Below are 26,104 nucleotides of genomic sequence, written 5' to 3' on the forward strand. Positions count from 1 at the left end.
CAACAGGACTATTTCTGCTGCGTCAGAGGTTTGATGCTACAGTGTTGTAAGCATGAAGGTAGTGCATGAGGTCATGCATGACTGTAGACAGCATGTCCTGAAAGGATGACATGGGTTAGCATTCCAGAGCAGCTACCTTCCCATCAAATGGTATGCGCCTGACATGTAACACTGTTGAACAGTTTTTTGTAATGGTACAATTTAGTTAAGCATTAGGCCTAAAGGTTGTTGGGGGTGGGGGGGTATTCCAGAAAGCAGGTTTAGTGAAAAAAGTAGTAAACTTCCTAATAGAGGAGCCATATGGCTTCATTCTCCTAGCAAACAAAGCCACGGGGCTCTTCTATTAGGAGGTTTTACTACTTGTTTTGAGTTTTCACTAAACCCGCTTTTCTGGAATAACCATCTGATCATGTACACAGCTGGAATGGTACCCCATAAAAAATGCTAGGGCTTCCAGTAGATCATATTGATTTCAAATCATAAAGACTAGTTTCACTCCATTGGGGCTGACTATCAGCACATCATTTCATCAAATAACATCAGGCTCAGGGAGTAGTCATTGTCTGTTCTTACTTGCCTTGACATGGACTGCCTGTTAGACATGGCTGTTGTAGTCTGTGGTTGTTAGGCAGCTCACTGTGATTCTAAATTCAGACTTAAGAGTCTGCAGTTAAACTACTGAATGGAGCACAAAGGAAAATAAAGGCAAACTGAATGGACTGACACCACCATTGACTTGTTTTAGGACCATCTTTTACAGCTCCGCTGTTAGTTCTGATGGCAGAATCAGAATCACAGAATTTGATTTCAGTGTTCAAGACCTCCAGAGGGTTTTGAGTCAGTTTTATCAACTTGTTACAAACCCCAGCTTTTTGACAAACTGCAGCATTTTCCTATCACACTATAATTATCAGTGTGCGAACAATGGTACATTTGTATTTTTCAACACAGACATATAAATAATAATATGTAGTTCTGGCAATATGAAAATTCACCAGTCCCTGTAGGTGAAAATTCACCAGTCCCAGTATTCTGGAGTGACAAGGTAAGGACTTGGGCGATGATACATGGCGAAGTACAGAAATTTACAGTACTTATTAATCATTGTAACGCAGAAATAAAGGATTTAAAACGTGGAGCAAAACATTGCAGAGAACAAAAACAGCAGAACATTAGAAATTCACTCTTGAAACTCCTGAGGCTTTAATGACTTTGTTACTTACATTTAGATTTTCTGATAAACCGTGTAATTCAAAACACAAAAAGAAAAGTATTGTAATCTGGAGACCCCACTGGATGGAAATAAAACACAAGAACAGCAAATAATCTGATATATTTTATTAATTTCACTTGACATCAGTACAAGGGCCAAAATTTCCCCCCATCATTCGTATTTTTCCAGAAGCCCCTGTACATAACTGAATTTATAACTAACAAACTGATCTTAGATGTTAGTTTTCCACATGTAATTACCAAGAATTAGAGTGAAAAGCAAACAGAGAATGCAAAAATGTAAAATGACTTCTCCCATGAGAGAAACTGAGACAGGGAAAAAAGGAATCAGCAACATTGTTTTGAAGAGGAGAATTAAGTAACATCTTGATATTCTAATAGTATTTCAAACACTTAAAGAAGAAAAGAGTAAGCAAACAAGAAATTATCTAAAAAAAGGTAGTATTTCTTTACTTACCCATAAATGAAAGAATTAAAACTTATTTCAAGCACTTAGATTCTGACTTCTGAGTACTGGTTTACACAGAAAGGTACTCTCAAATGTAGGTGACTGTTATCAATGTGTGCAGATATATTCATGCTTTAAAAAAAATGACACACAAATATCCAGTATTCCGCTTTGAAGGTCCAACTTTCAGTGGAGAACAGGTCCTATACTTATGCAAACAGTGTGTCTACGAGACTAACCTTCTAGTGTATGTCTACTGAGGCCATTCTGATCACAAATAAGTTAGTTTCAATGGTCAAGAAAAACAAACACATGCATCAGCTGGAATGTGCTATAAATACTTTCCAAGTAACATACAGCAGCTGACACTCTTATGTAGTAACAGTAGTCATAAATGATGTTTCTAAAGGCTAATATACCTCTTCGAATTAAGAACATGATAGCTATTTTACTACTCTAACCATTATTACTGTAGCACTGAATCAAAAATGCAAACTAATACACTGGAGAGAGAGAGAGAGAGTGTAAAGTTTGAAGAGGTTGCCAATAGGAGGCAGATTTACTGAAACTATATCATCTAATTTTTGTTTTTTGAAGAATAGCATCCTTCATGATGTTTCTGAACCCTACCATTCTCTAAATGTGGCCATATATGCACAAAGGAAAAATATGTGATCCTTAAATGAATAAGAAATTACATATCACATATTCTACTACACTTTCAGTAACTGCAAGTGCCTAAGAGCATTAAAGAAAAAACAAACAAACAAACAAACAGCCATATAAATTCTGTGAGACCTGGTCGAAAGTAAAATTTCCTCTCACTGACCGTCTTTAACCCGTCTCTGGAAACTCCCATATACTGGGCTTCAGAGAGCTTCCCCTTATCCAACATAGCCTTATTCCAAGCAGTAAAAAAGGCAAAACAGGTCACAAATCACTGACTTATCCAAGACCTAACCATTTGCTGTCAGCTGTTGCCTCCAGGGGGGCAGAAGTCAAGGGATATCATACCTTTACTTCTGGACACTTGTATGTTAAAATTTAAGTCATTTATGAAGTTAACAACTAAATGGGAAGTCAAAGCAGCCATCAAAATAATAATAATCATTATATCTCCTGTAAATACCCTAATAATATACAGACTTTTGTTCTGAAACAGAACAAAAATGAGTTTAGAAGCTGCAAGAGGGTATTTTTAAATATAAAAAGCAACATGAATCACTTATTCACAGTAAAGAAGAGCCTGCTGTAACCTTTCTATGTACACAAATGGAAAAAGTTTCCCAAAAAGCCAAGGAGATCTAAACTACACCAAACCAAACACCTATTTCACTCTACACCACCTTCCTTTGTGTATGTAGTCAGTGCATTGGAAAGATAATACATTTTAAGTGTTTTAATGTGGGACAAAAACTGTTTTTAAGTGAAATGTACAGTAATTCTGGTTACAGACATTTGAATTATCTTCATTTTCAACAGTAATCCATCAACACTACAAAGCCAGGTTGTAGAGGAAGTCTAACTGTCTAGTACTGCATCATGATGGGCACAAAACCAGGCACCAGGATTACAGTATTACATCTATCTGTGAAGCTCTTGTATCTTTTCTATTCTGATATTAAACTGCAAGATTAACACTGAAAAATTTCAAGCTTCTCCACATTCAGCCTAGCTAGATGAGTGTAGATAATTTACTGAAGGGTGTGCCCGTGGGTTGGATGTGGGGGTAGGAAGAGAAAAGCTGAAAAAGCTGAAAGGGTGGAGGGGGCTGTCAGGAGATCAGACTGGAGTAATTATTCCATCTTGTTGCGCTTCACAGCTCCAGGAAGTTTCTCTTGTAGCCTAGAGAGATAGAGATCAAAACATAAGAGTTTAACAACCTGTCTGATTAAGCAGTTCCATGAGGAAGAGGGTCTTTTAAGTGATTTTGTCAACCACATACTGGGAGAAAGCCTAGATGTTATGTCTAGAAAGTGTCTACAGGTTATTCAGCTTGTATGTGGTGCCATAACTACCGAGCAAATGGCAATTCATCATTCTGCCCCTGCTTTCACTCATACAAATACTTAATCAGTCAAGGGATTCAGAGGGAACTTACTTGGCAATAGTGTTGTTGAACTGAGTCCTTGCAATTTCAAGATAATGATCAATCTGGGTCTGTAAGAAACAGTTCATTTATTACAGCCATTAGAACAAACTAACTTCACACAAGCATAACATACATACAAACATACATACATACATATATTTGGGTTTAGCCAGATTCATATTCTCAATTCTCCAAGATACAAGGCTGTTTAAAGAACATCAGACACTGCAAGACTTGCAACCTCCTCCTGCTGAGCTCTAAGAAGTCAGATGCACTGACTCTTGGTTGGATGGCTGGTAGGCTTAAGCCAGCTGCTTATACCTAAACTTTGTCAATTTCTTGCAGCTGATATGGTCTTTCATTTTGATTCTCCTTTAGAAAAACATGTCTATGATGTCTACATGTCTACATGCCTGCTTACACTCAACTACCAAGCTTGGGAAGCTGCCATGCACAATGCAGAAAAACTAGTCCATGTTCCAGTTATCAGTTCTAGACCAAGCTACTGCAATACTCTGTTCTCTGAATGTTCACTCTCAGCAGGTGCCAGCTAGTACAAAACAGAGCAGAGAATTTGAACATATTGACTTACTGTTAAATTCTGCATTGATTATAAACCCATGTCTTTTCTGCACACCATGTAACTTATACACTTTAACAGATTTACTAATCCTCATGTCTTTCCTGTCTTTTCACTCCTTGTGGGTGTGGAGTGCCCTTGGGCACAGGTGTCTCTGATCCAGCTCCTTCCTTATCACATTGCTCAGCAACACCCATAGTCTGTCACTGTCTCAGGCCTCCTGAGTGTGTACCGCCCTGCATACCTGCTTTTCTCCCTCACCAGGAACTGCCCTCTTTCACCCAGGGGTGGAATTCACCCAATCACTATGTATCATGGCATCTAAAGCACCAAGCTCTGTGCCTTTGAAACTACAAGCAGAGCCTGTATTTGCTATGTTTAGCTGAGGGAATCAGCTGGGAGCGACAAGGTAGTGTAACACAAACTGCAGGTTTGGTTGTGATGCAAAAACCAAATTAGTAATCATAAGGTTAATTAAGCTTTAGAGGTGTTTACAACATTTGTGACAAGTTTCTTGGGTGGAGAACTTACCTTGTTCTTTTCATACACAGGGGGGACACTGAAGAGAAGAATATCAGCTGCAAATGAGAGAATAAATAAACAGAGAAGATAACAGGAAATGTCAAAAACTGTTTAATTTGGTTTTTTTAGAGGAGCATCCAATTCTCAGACAGGAAAACCAAATTAAAGACCTATGCGATCCACATGAAATATGTACATAGGTATAGAAGAAAAATCTAAAATATAATTTACCATAAATATCAAACTGCAAATGGAGTTGGGTTGGGATCACATCAGTGAATTTTCTGGTACGCAAATTACGTGGAATGCTTTAGTTAGGTAGTCTGGTCTAGAGTTGGGCTAATCAAACAAGCAGGGTGTGCAGGAGATGTAGCAGTTGGAGGACACAGCCTTGTAGCTGGCAACAACGGGTGTAATCAGGTCAACATTTTCAGTGAAATCATGGCTTCATGGAAAAAAGGAAAAACTTAACCCCCGTAATTCTGTAAACATCTTACTTCATTATAAATTCTACTTTTTAATTAGCAACTAAGAGAACAATATAAAAGACAGAAATGTGTCCATGAAGATATCGAACCTTCCATGCTATCCAAAAACAGTATTAACTATGACACTCCTTTCAAGTGCAGCAATAATTTTCATCAGAATTGTGAGATGTAATTATCAACTATGTGCCAAGGTCATGAAACTGTAAGGCATGGCCGTACCCAGAATGAGGATGGTAATGCCATTGAAAACAGCTCCTACATAGGTCAGCAGCCACATAACCACTGCCAGCTGAAAAAGAACAAATACGAAGAAACAAATTGTTCACATCATTCCTGTTTGTATGCTTAAGGAAAAACGTGTCTCACAATTGAAGAAAGCCAACAAATAACAGATGTTTAAAAAAATCAAATAGCAGATAATACCACTTGATAATTGAGGCTTTGATAAAAATATAATTATTAATTGTGATAATAATGACATGGGTTCATCCTTCTCACCACATCTTCAAATGTTTTCAACCTTCTAAAATTATGAAAGGTGAATTCCTTACACGAGTAAATCATGTTAAAAGCTGCACTCGCATTTGCTCTGCTTCTACACTCACATTTGATTTTTCTTCCTCTCCATCTAACAACACATTCTGGGTCATCCCTAAAATCATTATTGTAATCCTTCATCTGCACTAATGTACCTGCAACTGCCATGGTCCCATTCACCATCAAAAGATGAGAGACATTAACACATCTCATCATAAAGTAAAGATGAATGTAGTAATAAAGCTAAGCAACATTTAGTTGATCTGATCGGATAACAGGGTGAGTGAAATAAAACTATAAAGATGTACTGATCAGTGGTGTCACTCACACAGACAGACTGATCACAAAAGGTAGAATAGTAAGCTGAAAGCACTGGTGTTTGACAGAGACACTGACCTTCAGGGAATCCACCAGATCCTCAACGAGGAACAGACGGCTCATCTGTTTGAGTCCTCGGTTGATGTAGGTCAGACAAACGTCCACGTGCTTGCGGAAGGTCTCTGGGGGCACGGTGACATCTTTCTCCATCAGAGCTCTAGTCAAGCACATGGGTGAATTTAATTAGCTTCACTATTATACACCAGCCAGCCTTTTGTAGTTAGATGACTTATGAAATTAACACTTGTTTTTCCATGACTAAAACTTCGGGCTTCAGAGCAAGACTTACTCTTTGAAAACACATCAGTTTTTAGATAGATCTTTAAGAGATGGCATTCTGTTGAAGTTCCAGTTGATGTGGAATGAACCTTCCAAAAACCCAGGCCAATAAGCATTAGCTTGACAGTTAAAAAGGTGGCAGGGAGAAAAGTTTTGCAGTTCACAAAACTAAACTCCATTTAACTAACAACCCATCCTAAAGTAATGTGTCTATAAGGGAAAGGCAGCTCAGAGTCATATTATTGATACCCGCCATTCTTTTAGATCACCATGGTCTTACTTGAAGGGATGTCCCTCACTGGATTTCTGTACGGCCTGGATGACAGACTTGTAGATTCGGAAGGTGATGGTGACACAAAGCAGGGCCAGGAGTAGGTAGGAGACCACACTGATGATGCTAAATGTTGCCAATGAGAGCAACACCAACAAGGACAAACCAAACACCACGCCAGACTTCTTAGGGTCACGCCAGTGTACCAGATCAGTCACTGTAAGGGTGTAAGTGAATAAAAAAAAGTGTAAGTGTGAGACAGTCTGTGTACAAGACAAAGCATGTGAAACCCTGACGTGGTAGGTAGGGTGTTTATGCTTATTGTGAAAAAGCAGAAAAAATAAGCAGTGTAAATGAAAAGAAAAAAAAAGAAAACAAACAAAAAACAACCCAGTAACTACCGATGCATACACTTCTACCATGTAGGATATGCAATGCCTACACAAGGAGCATAACCTTTTTTTTTTGCCTATTTTTATCAGTGTAAGCTAGATACAGAACTTTAAAGGAGTCAAGCAAGAAGACGTACATGTTAGATTACATAATGCTGTTATGGGGCTTCTAAATGGCGTTCTCTGCAGCATGAACTGAACCTTTTAAAGGATTCTTACATAAAAGACTGACTCCACACGAGAAGAGATGCCTTGGGGGGGATTTAAAGCTAAGCACCTCAACAACAGCACTCACAGAATGAGACATGGATGTAGCAGTAGGATGGTAGTGTGTATAGCTAGTTTCACGCAGAAGAAGTGGATATGGCCCAAGTACTTGCACAGACTTGAAATATCCACCACACCCAGCCACTCCCCTGTTTTCCTTTTTCATTTGTAGAAAAATCTCCTAAAAATGACTATCCTCTTGCTATGAATCATACCATCATACCATTTCTACACTGTAGTGCCACAGTTCAAATACTGCAGGTAGAACACCACAATATTTATACAGATAGATTTGGTATGTGTTGCAACACACTGCAATAACAGATTTTTCCCATGATAAAAAGTGGGTTTTCAGATTTTGGACTTTTATTTCCTTACCTTACATGACATAAGCCAACAGTTATTTATGCAGTTAAACTGTCAGTGTGAAATCCTTACTCACTGTATAGATGCCAACTCAAGAATGTGACTTAATTATTCAAAGCTTTTCTTTTTACCTGAAATAAATAAAAGCAAATGCTTGTGGCTCTCCCTGTAAATCATTTAGTTAAAGATCACAACAAGTCACGACTGAACAGTGAAAACACACATCGATTATCAAAGAATTTCAATGTTAGATTTCAGAATCCATAATGTTTAACTTAAGCATTCAAAAGAAATGCATTCGATCCCAAACAGAGATATGAAAACATTAACAATAGAACAACAAGAATCAAGGCGGGGAGTTTAAGCTAACTGTACCAATGTTTAAGCTGACGAATCAGGGCTTAAAAAAAGCAGACCATTGTTTTGATCGCCTTGTTTCAGATGCTTGTGGGGTAACGACAAGTGTACCATGTATGGGGTTTCCTCATCTTTCACTGCAGGGGTCTGAGTCCCTCCCAGCACGCTTTGCCAGTGCCCACAGGGAGGCAGCCTACACTGAGAGCCCTGTTTCATTACCCCTCCCTATGTCTCCCCCTCCCCATTCCCTCTCTGCTGTTAGTAGCCCTAGATCCAACAGCACGTCCCAGGAGGTGCCCAGCTGCAGTGGCCTCTTTTTAGTGCTGGAAGTGCACAGCTCTTAAAGGCACAGGCACTATATCCTGTATCTATAAACCAATGTTTATGCGGCTTTCAGAGACACAGAGAATATTTTTCCAAAAAACTCAAACAAGCCTACCAGTCAGGATTAACTGGTTGGATAAGACAGATTTCAGCTGAGGAAGAATTCACATGTTCTTAAACATATCCATATATGGTAGTGTTAACAAATGGCTTAGCTTGATAAATTTCAAAAGGCGATACAAAAGAATTCAAAAATCCAGGGGGATTGTGAAACAGTGACTTGTAATAAAACTATGCTATATTCTTTAAATGTTTTTACAGTTCTTCTTGATGGGGGAAAAAAAGAACAACCACTGTGGGATTCATTAAATATGTACCTGCCTGATTCTGTGTGAAACCACATACAATGAAGAATGACAAATGCCGAATGTTCTAAAATTGCATGTGTGCTCATGTTAACCTCAATTAGCATATGCAAACTCAAGAGTCAGAATGAATTTAAAATGGGGAAAAAAACTCCAGCTGTGAACAAATGCAGCTTGGTAGCCACAGAGTCAGGGAATAGTGCTTTACATTTATCTGACATGGGGCACCGCATCAGGGAGATTATTGGAGAGACAGCATGTAAATTCTTAAAAATAAACATATGGACAGATAATGTTACCCTCATGATACAGAATCCTGGGTTAAAAAAAAAAAAAAAAAAAACTTACCTTACTCTCTTACCTTCAGTCTCAACAATGGTGTGTATGTGAGTTGGTAACATAATGTTTTTTAATAATGTATTTAGCTTTTTTCAATTGTCTGACACACATAGGGCCTATTATTGCCTCAAACAAATGAATTTTCCTTCTTACCAAAGGACAGATGCTGGCTGAGAACATACTGTTCTTTCTAAGTGTTTCTGGTCTTTCAAAGTGTTTCTAGAGCTGTTTTTCTTTACACTTTATAGTCCAATCAATGAGGAGTAATACTCACAATAGTGGAAGTGCTCACAGATTTTTACAAATGCTCATTTTTCAGCATCATTTCTAAGTTTTCTAAGTCAGATCATACAGTCTAGTTGGAACATACATACTCACAAACACACTGCTCTATAACTAATTTATGAACTAGTTTAGTATACTAGTTTGAGTATAGATAAAGCACAGCACCGTCCTCTGTCTACAGGTTGTATGTGTGAGACAAGTATTTGACCTGCATGTTTACTCTGAAAAGGCACATGACCTTAATGGGGGTGAAGCAGATCTCTACTTACTCACACAACAGCCTTTAGAATGGAGCAGGATAACTAAAAGACACCTTATACATGAGGAATTTGAATATCAGGCAAAAAAAGAATCTAGCCCTTTCTTTAAAATAGCATATACCCTGAATTAACTACAGCCTCCCCATCAGCACTCCTAACACAGCCCTCTGAGAAAAGTTGTGCTAAATATGAAACACTGCACTTGGGGAGAGACTTGACTGATTTGGTGGCTATGAAAGCAGACACTCAGGAAAAATGTGTGAATTCATCAAATCTCACTTCTGAACTATGCCTGAGGACAAAAATGCCATTTCTGATACTGCGGCAATGAAATTAGCAGAAACTAGCAGCACTTCATCATGTCGTAGCATCACTCAGTCAGTCTACAATTCAATATATGTCACAAATTAACCTTTTTAAAGTTACTGATGAACATCAAGTACCCAATTAATTACTACCTTTCAAATAAAATGACACCAGAACAGAAACCTGAAATTAAGGCTCTGGCTGAGGCTCTAAGGCTAAGAGATCAGTATGTTACTTGAATAAGGTTCTCTACTCATACTCATTCTTTCCTTTAAGGACACTCACAGGCAAGTCATTTTTCCTTCAAAGATATCCAAAGTGTAACTTAAATCTCTCTGCATAGTCCTGGAAGGCCCTACATTTCTAAAGTCAGAGTGCCATGCTGAATTAAAAGTTTCAGTCCATCCTAACCCTAACCCTGAACCTCAAACTACTCAAGTGAAAAGGCTGCTGAGTGCTTTATCCTTAGTGTTAGTGCATATAAGGATATTTCAACTTATTGAGTTTTTGTACAACAAAGAAGATTTAGAGCCATACAATTCAGAATTAGATCAATCTTTGAAAAATGGTGTCTCTGTCCCTGACCCAAATCTTTTGTAAGCTCCTCTCCCCTGATAGACAACAATTTTACAGCCCAATCACAGCAAATTTCTTAGTATTTATTGTGTTAAAACATTTTTATGCCACAGCCCTATAATCTCCTTCCCCTGACAAGGAAATTGTTACATTTGGTCAATGTTAACAAATATGGTCATGTATACATTTTGTAAATGAGAATGATATTATCACACCGGGTACTTTTAGGACTGGCTGAAATGACACATAATTGCCAGATCTGTGTGGTGTCCATCTCCGTATTTTATAGTCAAAACCTATCTTCACCACAGCACACTCATGTGACACGAATGATACTTGAATGCATAAGTAAGGGTTCGAGCAATAAAATGTTACTTCTCCTTTCAAGAGCACTATTTCTTTTAACAACAGTGTTTGTCTCCTACATTACACGAGTAGCATACGTGATGAGTCGGTAAAATTCCTGAACATGGCATGTACTCTTAGAGCTCCTAAATACAGTGCAAATACTGAATATATTAGTGTTGTCTTCTTGGAGCCCAACTTAGGACAGGGTTAGAGGGGTAGGGCTTTGTGTGAGATGTTAGCAGGCCAAAAGCCCAGAGGAAAGGCATGTTACCTGATATATGGGTTAGTATCGCTGCCAAAATATGTTCGGCAAGGTGGTAGGCTTCTGCCACCCAAACATCAACTGCCTCTAAATCTGTGGCAAAAGAAACCTCTGGCTGTTTGATTGAAGTCTGAGGTGTGACTGTTGAGGTGACAGACGATTCTGATTTAGATACAGTTTCCTTTTCCTGTGTTGATGAGTACAAGGTCTGTACCCTGGGTGAATTATCATCCTCTTCTTGACTGCTGCCAAGCTCTTTCAGTGCACAGATGGTGAGGTGCTCTTGTTCAAGGTCCATAACCATGGTAGGCTGGCTGGTGGAAGGGGCACTAGATTCAGGGCATGTGCTCTTTGTGGTGTAACTTGCACCTGGGTCTTCAGATTTGACATCCAGTTGTGACTTTAGGCATTCCCTCATGAATTCCACAAAGCTATCAGTAGGTGCCGTGCCCAATTCAGAGCTGATATTCTCAGGATCAGTGGATGTTTCAGTTGAGTATTGCCTTCCTTGAATGTTTTGTTGGGTCATTGCTGCAAGGTCTTGTTCTGGGTTACAGCTATTCATTATCATCTCCTCAGAAGTAATAATATCTTTTGCCATCTGCTCAGCCATCATTTCCTCATTTTTGTCAAAAGTTGGAGAAGAAGCAGGGAAGGATTCTTGAATGGAAGGTTGTTTCTCAGTTTGGTTGTTGGAAGGATCATCCCCATCTCCCAAAGAAAAATGTCCTAAACTGGCCACTCTCTCCAATCCCCCATCATCATCATCATCATCATCATCATCACTAGTTACACTATTTTGTGGGTGGAGAGGTTGTAGCTGAATTTCTGTAGAGGGTTCAGGGAGACTGTCAGAGTTCAGTTTGCTTTCATCAATCATGACTTCATCAATACTTTCATCAATAACAGATTCATCACAAGAAAGTGTACAATCTTTTTTGTCCTTGGACTCATGAATAATGCCAAAGTTAGCGCTCTCCTCTAAGATTTTTTGATGAGCAGTTTGTTTATTTAAAAATGAGCCAACACCACACAGGTCTGATTCATTAGAGACATCCCTGGAATCTTCAGGGAAGCCAGACAATGTTTCTTCAGCCATGTCTAAAGGCTCATTTGTGTCAAAGGAAGCATTCTTAGGTGGTTCAGAGGCAGATGACACCAGAGAGTGTGCCTCACTGGTCCCCAAAACAAAGTGGTGAGACTTAACACATCTTTCATTAGCATCATCATTTTCTTCTTTGATGTGGGATTCATTATCAGAACCTGTAAGTGTGGGCTGAAAGGGGGTTTCTTTGCCAGGTTCAGGGACCTCTGGTGGCTCAGATCCTGATTTTACTTCCTCTGAACGTTCATACTTCTCATTATCATCTTCTTCTTCCTCATCACTAAGTACCTGTTCATCTGTCTCAATTACATTAATGATGGGCACCTGGATACACTGCATCTCTTGTCCTGTCAGCTTGGTCTCCTTTCCTTCAGACATTTGGGCAACACACCCTGGCACTGCTGGGGTACGGACACAAATTCCATCTTCTATCACGGTGTCTTCAGACTCACCAGAGCTGTCAATTTCAAGGATTTCTGTAGGCTTAGACTCACCCCCGAGGGGAGCAGACAGCTGATTGGTCACTGAAGCACTGGGTGGTGACCCAGGGGGAGAAGGGGGAGATGAAGAATCAAATTCAATAGGGGGTGCGGGGGAGGCAGAGAGCTCAGAATCTGAAATTTCTTGAAGATTTGGTGGGCACTGAGCCTCAGTTTCAGAGCTTTCTTGTTTGTCCCACATGTAAGCAGTAGGCAGGAAGCGCAGGTCAAACTCTGACTCCTCTTCTACACTGTCTTCTTTTAATGATTCACCATTGTCTTTTAGTTGACGACTTTTAACAGGATTGTCCATGAATGCATCAGGGACCCCAACAAAAGCTTCTGGAATGTCTTTTACTTCTGTCCTAATTTCTTTGGATGGACTATCACACTGTATCAAAAGAGCATCTGAATTTTCTTCCAAATCAGAATCTTCAGGGTGAAAGGCAGGCGCGGGTGGTAAGTGAGCTCTCATCCAGTCTGCTGTGTCCTCAAAGTCACTCCCACGTCGTGTATCACCAAGGACTTCAAAGGGTGATTCTGGTGAGTCCTGCTCAGTTGATGGCGGCCTGTTCTGGAGGGGTGAAGAGATAGTTGGTGCCTCATGGGCTGACTTCTCATAGTGTCGTTCTTTAAACTGGGGGAAATTTCCATTGCTCCAATCAGGATCATTCTGCTTTGCAGCTAGAGCCTCTAGTGCTTTAATTCTCTCAGACACAGGGGATGGCTTTATTGGAAGTTCATCCTGATTAACAGATCCATGCAATGAGTCAGAGAAATCTTTTTTCTCTTGGATTTTGAAGGTACAATCTGTGACATCATTAGACGGCCCTTCACTCCCATATGTTGCTGAAGAAAAAGAATTTGGCTGAGAAAAAAATTGACGTGAGGCTGCCACACCTTCTGAGGAAATTTCAGAGCCTGGTACCACCCTTTTGTCTGCATCCAAACAGCAGGTAAGGAGAAGGAGGAAAAGGAGGGAGTAAAAGTCAAGACACTCTACACATACAAAGATATGCTAAAGTAGGGGTCCATCCTTGTAGCTCTTTACTGGGGCCGTGAGATATTTTAAGATTAAAAGAAAACTTTTTATAATGGCTGATCAAAATTATTTTTATTCTGCCAACCCATTTGGAGCCAAAAACAGGACCTCACAACTTCAGCAATCAGACCTGAAGCATAACTACTTATTCTTAATGGTACAGCATTAAATTAATTGCAGCTAAAGCAATCATGCATTGCATGGTTCGACAAATCAATGGATGGAGTTGAATTATGTGCATGCCATTTTGACGAGATATTTTTTACACCTTAACCTTGATTTCGGCTATCTCTGTTTTGTCAGTGCTCTGACACTGTTAAAGTAAACAATTTGCACGCTCAGTTTCTGTTGCATGGCGCTAATGAATATCAGTTCCTGTTTAATCAGAGCTACAAAGAAAACACATTTAAAAATGTTACTCTAAGCTTTTCAGAACATGACCAATGTGACAGGTTTGTGCAGACGACCGCATTGAAGTTACACAAGCTACATAAGCACTTAGGGAACCACTTTGTAGATACACAGTGGTTAACAACAAAACAAATCTCAGATGGATGTATTTGGGTTGTTCTGAGAGAGTTCTACATCTTTAAGACATTACTGATCTTTGTCAAAAGGCTTCAAAAGACTGCTGGGCATCCATCACGGATAGGGGCATACCTTGAAGACAAAGATTTAATTCCTGAAAAGACCTCCTCTAGGCAGAAAGGTGAGTTTGATCAGTCTTTATCAGCAGCTCTTTTTGTAAAATTACGGTGCCACTGGTGGAGTGGATGTCAGATGCAGAGGGGTTTCAGATACATAAAGATTATAAAATTTGAAGTAACAGGGGTTAATTTCATGTACTTTGAATTCATTTAATAATTTTTTTGCGCGTCAAAGTCCAATTGACTGGTTTTGTTGTGAATACATTTAATTATGTGGTCAGAGCATTCTCTCTTAAAATGGGGGACAAATAGTCTGCTGGGATCACGGCTAGATGCATAATACTTTTTGCTTTGTGAAAAACACCACTGTGATTTTCTCAGTTTGAAAGAAGTTTAGTTTATATTTAATGTTAGCATAATTTAGCTTTTTCAAATTCTCATCAGATGACAATTGCTTGCGAGACTGTTCTACATGAATCAGCTCTCTTGATTGTTCAAAAAAAAAAAAAAAGCCTTATTCCTGTAAAGGAGTAAGAAATCAGCAAAGCAGTACTGCCCTCTGTATATTATTCCAACCATTTGTATTGTTATTGGAGGCCTTGGTGAGAAGTGCGAAGTGTGAAGATGATGAATCTCAAGGCTTTGTGCCATGCAGTTTGTTGAAAAGAGAGGCACAGGTAAACCACGGAATGGGTTCTTTCATTTGTTTGGATGGCATAAAGTCCTAACATTCCATGCTATCATGTCATATATGGATACCATTATAATAAGTAAGATTACTGAAACACAAATATAAAAAGAAAGAAACACAGAAAGCAAACCATCTTTCCCTGTCTCCCTCAGAACAAAAAGCCAGCCCTGAATCAGTACTAGTGAGCAAGCCATAAAACCTTGGTCAAGGGAACCCTGACCTTGGGCTCACAGCAACCTCACAAACATAAAACAGAAAAATGTATATTTCCATGTCATTTGATCTGACCTTCGGGGCATGACACACATCAGATATATGAAAAATGCTGCAGCAAAAATTCCCACTTTGCACAAAACAAAAATCACAAGGTAAGGTACAGACCTGCTGAGTGGAAATTCAAAATAAACTCAATAACATGTCCCTGGATTACTATGAGGAATTTAGAAGTTGATAGAAGAATCTAACAACCCAAATTTACGCCAATATTACTGCAAACTAACACAATAAGAAACTTATTTAAGTGTGCTAGTGACGATGCCTCTCTCTTCAATAGCTGGAAATTTTGATAATCGTTATGTTGCTTGGGCGGACAAATTCTTGACAGAAATTACGTCATGTTAAGCAATTACGAATTATTTCCGTAAACATCACATTATTAATTACTGTGTTAAGAGGTTTCCAAACAAATTCATTATTTTAATCTGTCAAATTCAAGTTATGCTACTGGATGCAGTGGCATACTTCTCCAATCAATGATCACACTCGGAAAGGATGCTGTAGTTCTCTCCATGTGTAATTTCCTTGAGACTTTGCTGAAACAATGCTAATTCAAATGCAGGAAGCAAAATCTATGACCTCAACCTACATGGCACTTGGAAAGAGCCAATTCCCTTCACAAACTATCTCCTTTCTCCTGACTCCAGAGTTGGAGCCAAGATCTGCTGATAAAATCTGCTGAGAAATGTGTTATGAAATGTCCATCGTCAGTATAGCTAAATTGTCTTTACAGTATTGACAGTGTAGTATAACTCAGGTTCTCTAAACCTGCTCATGCTAAATTTAGTTAGACTAAATTGACTACTGTGACTGTTATAACAAAGAAGATCAATCAGTTTTTGCCCCATTCTTTTCTATGATTCTCTCATCACTTCGTTTTCATTACTAGCTGCCTAGTAGCTACCTTGACTTGCTTCACTTGTTTGCTAGATGGATACAATTCTTTTGTTTCACAAGTAAATGTCTTAATGCATGTGTGTTGTCTTCCTCCACATCATCCACATGTTACAAAGGCTTTTCCTCTTCCTCTTAACCATTATTAGTGAACTCTACATTCCAGTCAAACTCTACTAGTTTCTGCGAAAATAAGTTCACCCTATGGATGCGAGCTGACTGTTTGAAAGTTTTATTATCAATAATTAATTTATGATCTGTAATAATTAAAAGTATCCCCAGCACAGTAGTGAGGCCAATTACGAAACTCAGACTTTGATCATGATGCCAATACTAACTATTTACTTATATACTGTGAGTTTTTATAAAAAACAAAAAAAACAAAAAACAAAACCTGAATTAATTCACATGGGACAAAGTAGCAAATTTTCGTTTTAGAGTTTTTGGGGTCTCTGGTCTTGCAGACTGAATGAGTGGTTTTGTACCTAAAATATTTCTAAGGATGTGCTGTATACTAAACAGACAGGAGACAAAAACACAAAGGAGAAGAAGTATGTATGATTCAAATGGTACAGAAATTAAAAGATCTCTATTCATCTCTGGTATGTGGTCACATGCAAGAAGTCTTATATGCCACAGAGGTGACAAACCAGCAGCCACAGTCATATACAGCCAATCAAGAACAGGCATTTTATTGGCTGATCCCTCCCCAGTGTCACTCTACCTGCAAAACCTAGTGATTCTGGAGTGTGTGTGTGTGGGTGTGTGTGTGTCTGTGGTGGGGGGCTGAATTTAAAAAAGAAAGGAAGAAAAAAAAAAAGAAAAAAAAAAGGAAAAAAAAAAAAAAAAAACAGTGGAAGGGGAGAGGATGGGGACATTAAGGACAGGTCTCCTTTGGGACGCAGACCTGCTCCATATTTAGAATTGTGCTCTGCACAAAGTGAACTTGAACTTCTCAGCCATCTTAAAATTAGGTAGCAATCTTGAGATTATCTTGGACCTACAGTAATACTGACCTGAATTAAAGACTGAGACATATAACTTTCCAAATCTACATGGGCCTTTTGCTCCTTAAAACAATCGGCAGATCTTGTTGTAACTCAAGGGTAGGTATTTGACTTTGGGAAAAGAATGCAGGCAATTGCTCAGACAACTCTAAGAACTCTTAAGAATATGTCAGTTTTATTTCGTTTTAAAAAAACTTCAAACAGTTTCTTGATGTTTTAAATAATTATACTGCAGGTTCATGGCACTAATGCACATCACTCGTTCATTATGTCTGCCGATTTGCTACATCATTAAGACGATAGCCTGGACTGCAGACAGGCCATGTTGAGTACTATAAAAGGAGTGAACATCATGGATGGAGCTGAGATGTGACTGAGAAAAATCAAAGACTCCAAATATCAATTGCTGTTGAAAACAAAAGGGACAAGTATATATTATTTTTCCAACCAGCACAGCAATGTCTCTGGGATTGTAAAGGCAATGCCCAGAGCAGAACAAGTGGGAGAATGATTATTCCATATCTGTCGCTGTGAACTAACCTGGTTTAGCAACATAGCAGAGGAGAGGGGCACTAGTGAGAGGGATAGAGTGCACAATAGCAGCAGCCCAGCAAAACAGAGACATTCAGCAGACGATAGTAGGAACAGAACTGGGAAAGCAAAAGACCTAAAAGCAGAAGAGAACTATACACTTGCCTTGAGGTGACGAAATGAGAGATACAGGCGAAGTGGAAAGAAAGGAATCTGGAAAAATAAAAAGGATAGAAGAATGAGTAGAAAAGTAACTCAGATTTCAAAATTACTATTCTTATACACCTACTGATGAATCTATACTCTATGGATGCATATCCACTCTATTGCTTATCTGAAATTTCCTAATTGAAAAATCATCGGCGTGTTGCAGATTGTCCCAACATTCTTGAATTCTCAAACAGCAACCATCATTAATTCACCACAGCAGAAAAGACAAATGGTGGATTAAACACCAGTTAACAACTTATTTCAGTATTAAAGGCATTAAAAAAAGCTTACTACATGTTTTTTTTTACAAGCAGACAGCCGTCTGTAGGCAAAACACAACAGATTTGCACTACAACTGAGAGAGTAAACTAGAAATCACATACCAACAACACTGCTGACATAATAAGACAATTTTGCCTTAACTACTCTCCAATTAAAAGAAAATGAGAAAAACAACAACTATACAACTGCACTACAACCACGCAGAAAAAACACTATTAATTTGACTACTGTCTGGCTGAAAAAGAAAGAATAAAATAAAAAAAAAAGCTCATTATATAGTCGTTATTGTTATTCTATGAATGTTGCTATTAAATGTCAAATGTAACCTGCTTGTCTCTGCACAACTGAATGAGCTTTACAGATTTTACTTAAAAGCAAGGCTCGCCAGGGTATGGGTGTCTGAATGGATAACCTGTCCAACCTGTTCACACATTTACAACATTATGATTCAGTTGTCAGCTTATCCTACATAACCCATTATCATTTTGCCACACCTCACATGAACTACAGGGCTATGTCAACTTCATGTCCACTTTCGAGGTTAATCACTGTAGACTGTTGGCATTCATTTCATGTAGGAAAGCTGACAGAGTGAGTCTGACTGGTGCATTGTCAGAAACAGGTTGGTCAAGACGCACAGGTTCTTTAACCATGGCAGGATGTCCAAGTTGTAGATTTTATTGAGTACCTGCTAAATTGCATTCCACCCTCACCCCACCCTAACATTACACAACCTATGCCTCATTTATGCATTTTTCCCCAACTCACACAATGCATTGTTTCTTCTTCTTATCTTCCCAGATTCAAAGAATTGATCATTTCTTATTATTATTTTTGTGCCCGGTTGGATAAAAGTGTCCACAAGGTCATTTTACACTTCTTTGAGACCTTGCCCCAGAGTCAGAACAACCAACATTCCGCTTTGATAGTCTACCATATACCTCAATTAGCTCTCTGCTTTGGACTGGATATAGGAGTAAATTGACAAAACAGTGGTTTCACCATAGTGTGCACACAAATGACAATGGAATCATATTCAACATGACAGCTACCCATACCATAACACATCCACTACTATGTCTCAAATTCATTAATAGGTTACGTGGGCTGACAAAATCTTATATCTTTTCCCAAAGAAAAACCCTTTGAGATGAATGAGGAACACTTTACGTTGACTCCTTGGGCAATATTGTTTCCTCTACTGCTCCAGGGTCCAAGTCGTAGGGTCCTCGGGACATAGTAATTGTTTCGAGCAGATTCAGAAAATTATAGACTTGTTGAGCGTGGTCTTCAGTCAGTTGTGAGGTAATTTTGTGTTTCTTTAGCAACTATGCTGTTAACCGTCTATCCTCACGGTGAGCTAAGTGAACACTAATCCTCTTCTCCTGTACTGTCTGGTATGATTTTTCAGTGTTGATGTCACTGATGATATATGCCAATATGAGAACTTTTTCATTTTACTTTAAATAGTCAGGCATAACCAGTAGTAGGGGCATTGTTTATTACTTCTAGACAAGTAAATGCATTAAATGATTACTTTGTAAAACATAAAAGGCATGCCTCAAATTAGGGTTCCTGCTTCACAGTATTAGAGGAGGATGATTTACTGCGTAATCTGTTTAAAGCTGTTTAATTTAATTGACAACTTTCATTGATTAAGGTGGGAAAACAGGTAGTCTTTTTATGGGATTACTATCTCAATAGGTTGTAAACTCAAACAAAGGCTTTTCAAATACCCTAAGCATAAACTGAATCATCACTTGCAGGTAATCTAGCTCGCCAGCAGTATGAGTTTTAACTTAGCTGGCTGTAAGAGTTTTAGCTTAGCCAGCTGCAAGGGTTTTAGCTTAGCCAGCTGCAAGGGTTTTAGCTTAGCCAGCTGCAAGGGTTTTAGCTGGCTTTCCTTCTGATGTGTTAGCTACAGCGACAGCGAGGTGTTAGAGAAGCTACAGATGGGTTCTTGATGGGATATCAATGAGCAGACCTGAACAGTCATAAATGTACTGTTAATAAGCAAGAGGAGCAACATTGGCCCATTTTGTCAACTTTGCTGATGACATGATGTGTTGGTGATTAATCATAAATGATGCCCTACTTTTTTTAAAGAAAGCCGACTGTATAAGACACATATAGGTAGAGCTAGCTAGAGATGCAAGAAAGAGGGCTAGAAAGGGAAAGAAAGGTATTATTGCATGGACAAGCAACTCTTCACGCAGGACAGAATAAATACATGGAATTATAAATCATTCAAGAGGCTCTTGTAAATCTCTATCAACTACAAATATAGCAGAAGGGAGTCACAACTGCAATGACTTTTACATAATACTAAAGGATTTGCAGTGCTTTATGTTATCACAAATTTTAGTTGGTAGCCAGGTCTATCACATGAATTTACAATTGTCCATCCCTGTGAACGCAGTCAGGCCCTACACCTCAGTTAGGACGAGTGAGTCTTCTTTCAAGTTCTCATCTAAAACGAGGAAGTATGTGCAAAATCCATGTGGGATCTCATGGACAGCTTGCGAAACTGAGCAGCACTGCATCACCTTTTCCTTGACTGTGCTAAAGAAAAAAATCTACACAGCCACAGCACATATTTCAACACTGCAGAGCCCAAAACTAGCTGCTAGCACGTTGACTTCTAGCTCACTCTTATCAGTGACTTTGGGTCCATCTATAATGGTATGACGAATTCAATATCAAATGGACGCATTTCAGTAACATACTGTTAATCACAACAAAAGTGCATTCATTTAAGTATTAATACCACTCAGCACCAGAGACATATTGACAGTTCTGGTCCATCCCTGATACAGTTCCCGGCAAGCAGGACAGACTGCTGATGTCACATGCAGGAAGATGACTTTCTGTGAGCCTTTCTGCAGCTTGCTTGAATGTAGTCCTATTTTTCCACAATACAAGTTTCATAATGTAAAGAGAGGCAGCGCATTTGGAGCAGAGCACTATCCACTTTACCTGCAACTAATCAGACACATGACTATCAGTCACCACTGCTAGCAAAGAGGAAACAGCCAATTGTGTTGCATGGACCTCAGGACCCAGGAGGTGAGTGCAGTGCAATTAGGATTCTAAACAGGACTCACAAACTTAGGAGGGATCAGTGCACTGTTATAATAATTATATATAATATATAAGATATAATTACGGAGGATACTGGATAAAGGAAGACAAACTGCATGGGAGCAGAACCAATTTAAAGCAAAGTATTTAAAAGATAATAGTAATGACCAAGAAAATGTGACTTAGCCAATTGTCCACCTATTGCAATTTACGTACTGAAAAATCAGCTACTTTTTGATTGCCCCTTTGAGTACATTAATGTGAACATGCAGAGCCCAAATACTGCTTTAATCTGAAAACAGTCATAAGTAATTTTCAAAACAGATGGTATTGTGACCTAATAAAAAATTAATCTGTGATGTTCTTTATATTTTTGATCAAAATATAATTAGAAATGATATCAGAACTCTCTCTGCAAGTTACAAAGGAATTCAACATATTTTGCTGAATTTAGCTCTTTTAAACCTATATCGGCCACAATTAATCTACCTACTCCATGGATATAATCTCTACTAGCCTCTTTAGGAAGGTTACAACAACATTATGTTTATATTCTTTGATGTTCTTATTCTTACACCAGTGGTGCAGTTCATTCTTGTTTCAATTAAGCAAAAATTCAGCTCCATTTTAAACAACTGTACACAAAGTTGGCATTTCTTTCACAAACTACAGAGGGTAGCCATAAAGTAGCTTATGTCAGTCATGAGTGGAAACAAATCTGTTTAGAAAAATTCCTGCTAGGCTTTTATGCAATACGCAATACTCTACTTGCACTACTTAGAGAGATCAATCTCAAGCTCAGACAATGCTGCATGCATGGTTTTTGTCCTCAAACTCTCAGTGTTGCTGATGGTATAGTAATTCGTCTTAGATGTTTAGAAATTCTATAAGACCAAATCTCAAGCTAAGAGCCATGACTAAGGTCACCTGACTGAACCTGGTGTACTGAAGACCTGCTTAATTCTGCTCTGTGCAAGATCTTCATGGTCTACTTGGTTTTGCTCCCTTCAAACTGCTCCGATTTTAGGTGTAGCAGGTAAGACAGGACCAAGTCAGCAAAAAGGTCCAGATACTGGAACTGGAAGTCACCAAAGTAATGTCAATATTAGGGGCAATGAATTTACCTACTGGTATTATTATTAATTAATCTAATAAAAGTACTATTACTAGTCAACTGGTACTTAAACTAAATTCATTAAATGTACAATTAGGAATGATAAGAAGTGGATCAAAAATATTTAAAACATCTGCCCAAAAGTAAGAAGATTATCATAATTCTTAATGTTTGGAGTTGACATAAAACTTCTTGACTGACTAAAATGAGGATTTGAGGAATATCAAGACAGATAAGCAGGCAAAATAAATTAAAGTATACTCTCTCTCTCTCTCTCTCTCTCTCTCTCTCTCTCACACACACACACACACACACACACTCACACACACACAAACAAACAATCTTGCTCAGACTTGTGGTTGGTCATCTCTTTCTGGGTTCTAGGTTATCTTTTTCTGTATTCAGTTCCATGACTGCAGACATTTCCTGCAGAGTCAATTTGCTGAGAGAGACTTACTCACCTCATGACAATTTTCTGTTGTTTCCCTCTGCGTTTGATTCAAGTAACGTCTGCCGTTTTGCACACTAAAATCAGTGAGGAATTCGCTTGCTCAGGTTAAACGTTACCGAAACATATCAAAATGCAAAAGCCTACATCACACATTTGCAAACAGAATTGGTTTTCCGAGCTCATTTCTGCAGAGATCTGCAGTTGCTAATATCCCAGTTTAAAAACAATGACCAGAGAGTGTGTTTGTGTTTGTAGGTAGAAAAGCTGGGTGTGTAAGAGAATATTCAAGGGAGCAGTACATCTTTTATCATCCCTCCTCAGCTTACAGCAGACTTTATAACATATAGCATATCACAACATATAACATTCCTCAGGGAAGTCAAGCTAAGTCTGTCATGTGTCAGGTCATTTGTGAGGTTATGTGTGGTTGGTATTATTTCTGTGGACTTGGAATATAACAGCTCAGGACATGTATGCACTTTTTTGGTTTGAAAGCCTGACGAATTAGGTTTTGTTGTGGAATGAGAGCACATTAAAAATAAACAGACAAGCTGACAAACAAAAAATGATTTGTCTAAGCTTGTTAATGGTGGTGAAACTTTTTCCTCTGCTAATTGTGTATACCACCTCCAACTTCATTAAGGGTTTTTTCTAAGCAATCTCCTGAGCCAAATTTTTCATAGGCACTATCTTTCTGTGTCTTCTGGTGAAGGGGTTGTATCTACTTAATACAGATTGGTTTACAAGCTGCATTCATTTGAACATCACCAGATTGCAGTCTCAGCTCTTGGACTGAGTCTAGCAGTACTCCAGGTGAGTCTCCTCGTCTCACATTTCTCATCACCAGAGGCTGAAACTGCGAAAATGGCAACATTTTTTGGGCACGCAGATCACGAATACACAGATGTCTAGAGCCTGGTCCACTTGTCAACTGTCAATGCTGCTGTAAGATTACAGCAGGGCAACATAAGCTCAGATGCCTTGGGGAATAAAAACCTCACAGGATATTTGAACACTGTTTCACAGATACCAAATTTTGTGTGTGAAAGGGATACAAAGAACTCACAACAAAGGACTTCACAAGTGGCCCATCAACTTCCCGAACTACGCTGTGTGGTCTGGACATTTCATTCTTTTTGTCAAAGAAAACATTCAGATTCAAGCAATCAATACAGATAAATAAAAGAAATAGTTCATAACATCACAGGAAAGAACTGTTTTTCCCCTTTAACCGTTTGTTTTTATGTTCCATCCGAGCACAAAAGAAGGAAAAATATTTAACCATTTCTGATACAGTAATCATTTCTTAAACAAACTGCTACCAAATATGCATTCACATGTATAAACATTCCTTAAATGCCTATATAACATATTTCGAAGTCGTATAGCAATGGCTATTTTGTTCTTGTTTTCGTAACTGGCAGCATGTGCGTTCTACTACTGTTCGGTGCATATCTCGTCGCATTTATCAACACGGTCCCTTGTTCTCACAATAGACAACACAATTACTATTCAAGGTACAAAAGAGCCTACAAAATGCACAACACAATCAGTGATCGATAGGTTGTACAATGGTTTCTAAAGGTTAAATCGTTTGTGTTGTTTTGAGTGTGTGCACTTTACAATGCTCAAATGTTACAACGACGAAAAACATCAACGCCTCCAAGAGATCCTCCCTTTATTAGCTCTTCCTCCATTAAGTACAACGCATCTGCAGTGCAGACTGTACTCGCCGCAACATGTTTCATCACTGCCCAATGAGGCAGCCCTATATAGATGTGTCCCCTATTCTGTATCCTAACAGTCTGTCAAAAGTTTCATCCGACCAATGGCTCGCAGTCGCTTTCCAGGTAAAAATTTAGACCATAATGTATACCAGAAATGTTGCAGGTCGAGGAAAACATATCAGCCTCACGACCTAGTTGGGTTGACGGGAGGTCTGTTTGGTTTTGTAGGTCCGACACATTGAAGTGGAGGTCTCATGGAGGACACAAATCGTACTAATTAACACCAAGAATTGTATAACTCCCCACAAGCGCAAATACACGTTTGTATAGCACAAGATGTTTAGAGCTCATGATAAACTAACCTTATCACAAGACTATTTTATCAGAAATGAAAGGATCGGGGAGGAAAACAGAATGCGTAGTTTTCGTAAGTTACGTGCCTCAGAGTTACACGACCACAGTGCCTTCCTTGTACAGTAAGTTAACGAATATCGGAACTCGAAACGTTACGACAGAACGAACACTGCCTTACCAGACAACTTCGAGTCTTTAGACGTCCCCGAGTTCTGTCCGTCTATTAGCCCCTGAGACGACGATATCTGAGAAGACTGGGTCATTGGATCGGCCATATTTTCGTATTATTAATGATGTTCCGCTGTATTGTGCAAGATCGACGTCGTTGATAAAGCTGTCTTCAAATATGTTCGGCTCTGCAAGTTGTTTCCTCTGAATCGTGATGCTGCGTCAGTGCTGTAGACCCTGCTGACTGACTTCTATGCTGTTGAAACAGTGACTATAGCAGATGAAGGCGGGCCGTAATATTAGGGTGAGAGGTCGTTCGCGCTCTTAAAGGGACAAACGACAACATTTTCTGTCTTAGAACCTCGTAAAATTTATTGGCATATGCCCTTGAAAAACATATTGCATATATTCAACTCATATGAAGTATAACAATCCAGAACAACTCGCTCATTTTGTTTGGCTATAATGATATATCTTTCCAAATACAAACACATGACTAAAACAAATTAATAAAAAGACAACCAATAAAAAAAAAAGTATTTTGAGAGTTTGAGATAAAGCGACTGGGCATAAAAGACTGCTGTGCAAATACATAGCAAATATGAACATAAGGATATGCAGAATATATGTGTGTGTAACACTACACCAATACATTTATTCTGGCAGGTTTTAAATATGAACCCCTCCCAATAACATGCTTTAAGCAATGCTTGTGGGTCCAAAACCTTCAGAGACAGGTAAAGTCTATGAATGTCAGATTCAGTTGTCAT

General features: G+C 38.8%; 1 protein-coding gene across 1 annotated transcript; it reads right to left on the reverse strand.

The window, feature by feature from the left end:
- Positions 1–1,323: 1,323 nt before the first annotated feature.
- On the reverse strand, positions 1,324–25,589 carry rtn3 (reticulon 3). Its single transcript, XM_030779114.1, has 9 exons — positions 25,345–25,589; positions 18,113–18,160; positions 11,285–13,798; positions 6,838–7,045; positions 6,297–6,435; positions 5,583–5,652; positions 4,885–4,931; positions 3,783–3,841; positions 1,324–3,526 (listed from the first exon to the last, which is right to left on the reverse strand). Exons 1-9 carry the CDS (start codon positions 25,439–25,441, stop codon positions 3,478–3,480), a joined length of 3,231 nt encoding a protein of 1,076 aa, XP_030634974.1. The 5' UTR covers positions 25,442–25,589; the 3' UTR covers positions 1,324–3,477.
- Between the last annotated feature and the right edge of the window lie 515 nt (positions 25,590–26,104).

This window comes from Chanos chanos, chromosome 7 (genome assembly GCF_902362185.1).
Source record: "Chanos chanos chromosome 7, fChaCha1.1, whole genome shotgun sequence".
Classification (NCBI taxonomy): domain Eukaryota; kingdom Metazoa; phylum Chordata; class Actinopteri; order Gonorynchiformes; family Chanidae; genus Chanos; species Chanos chanos.

What these genes read in the sequence shown, in the direction of transcription:
- rtn3 (XM_030779114.1), bottom strand. Translation starts at nt 25,441, where the DNA reads ATGGCCGATCCAATGACCCAGTCTTCTCAGATATCGTCGTCTCAGGGG. An exon ending in TCTCATTTCGTCACCTCAAG is followed by an intron (nt 13,799 to 18,112) that starts GCAAGTGTATAG and finishes GTTTGGATGCAG; the next exon opens with ACAAAAGGGTGGTACCAGGC. An exon ending in AGTGAGGGACATCCCTTCAA is followed by an intron (nt 6,436 to 6,837) that starts GTAAGACCATGG and finishes GTGCTTGACTAG; the next exon opens with AGCTCTGATGGAGAAAGATG.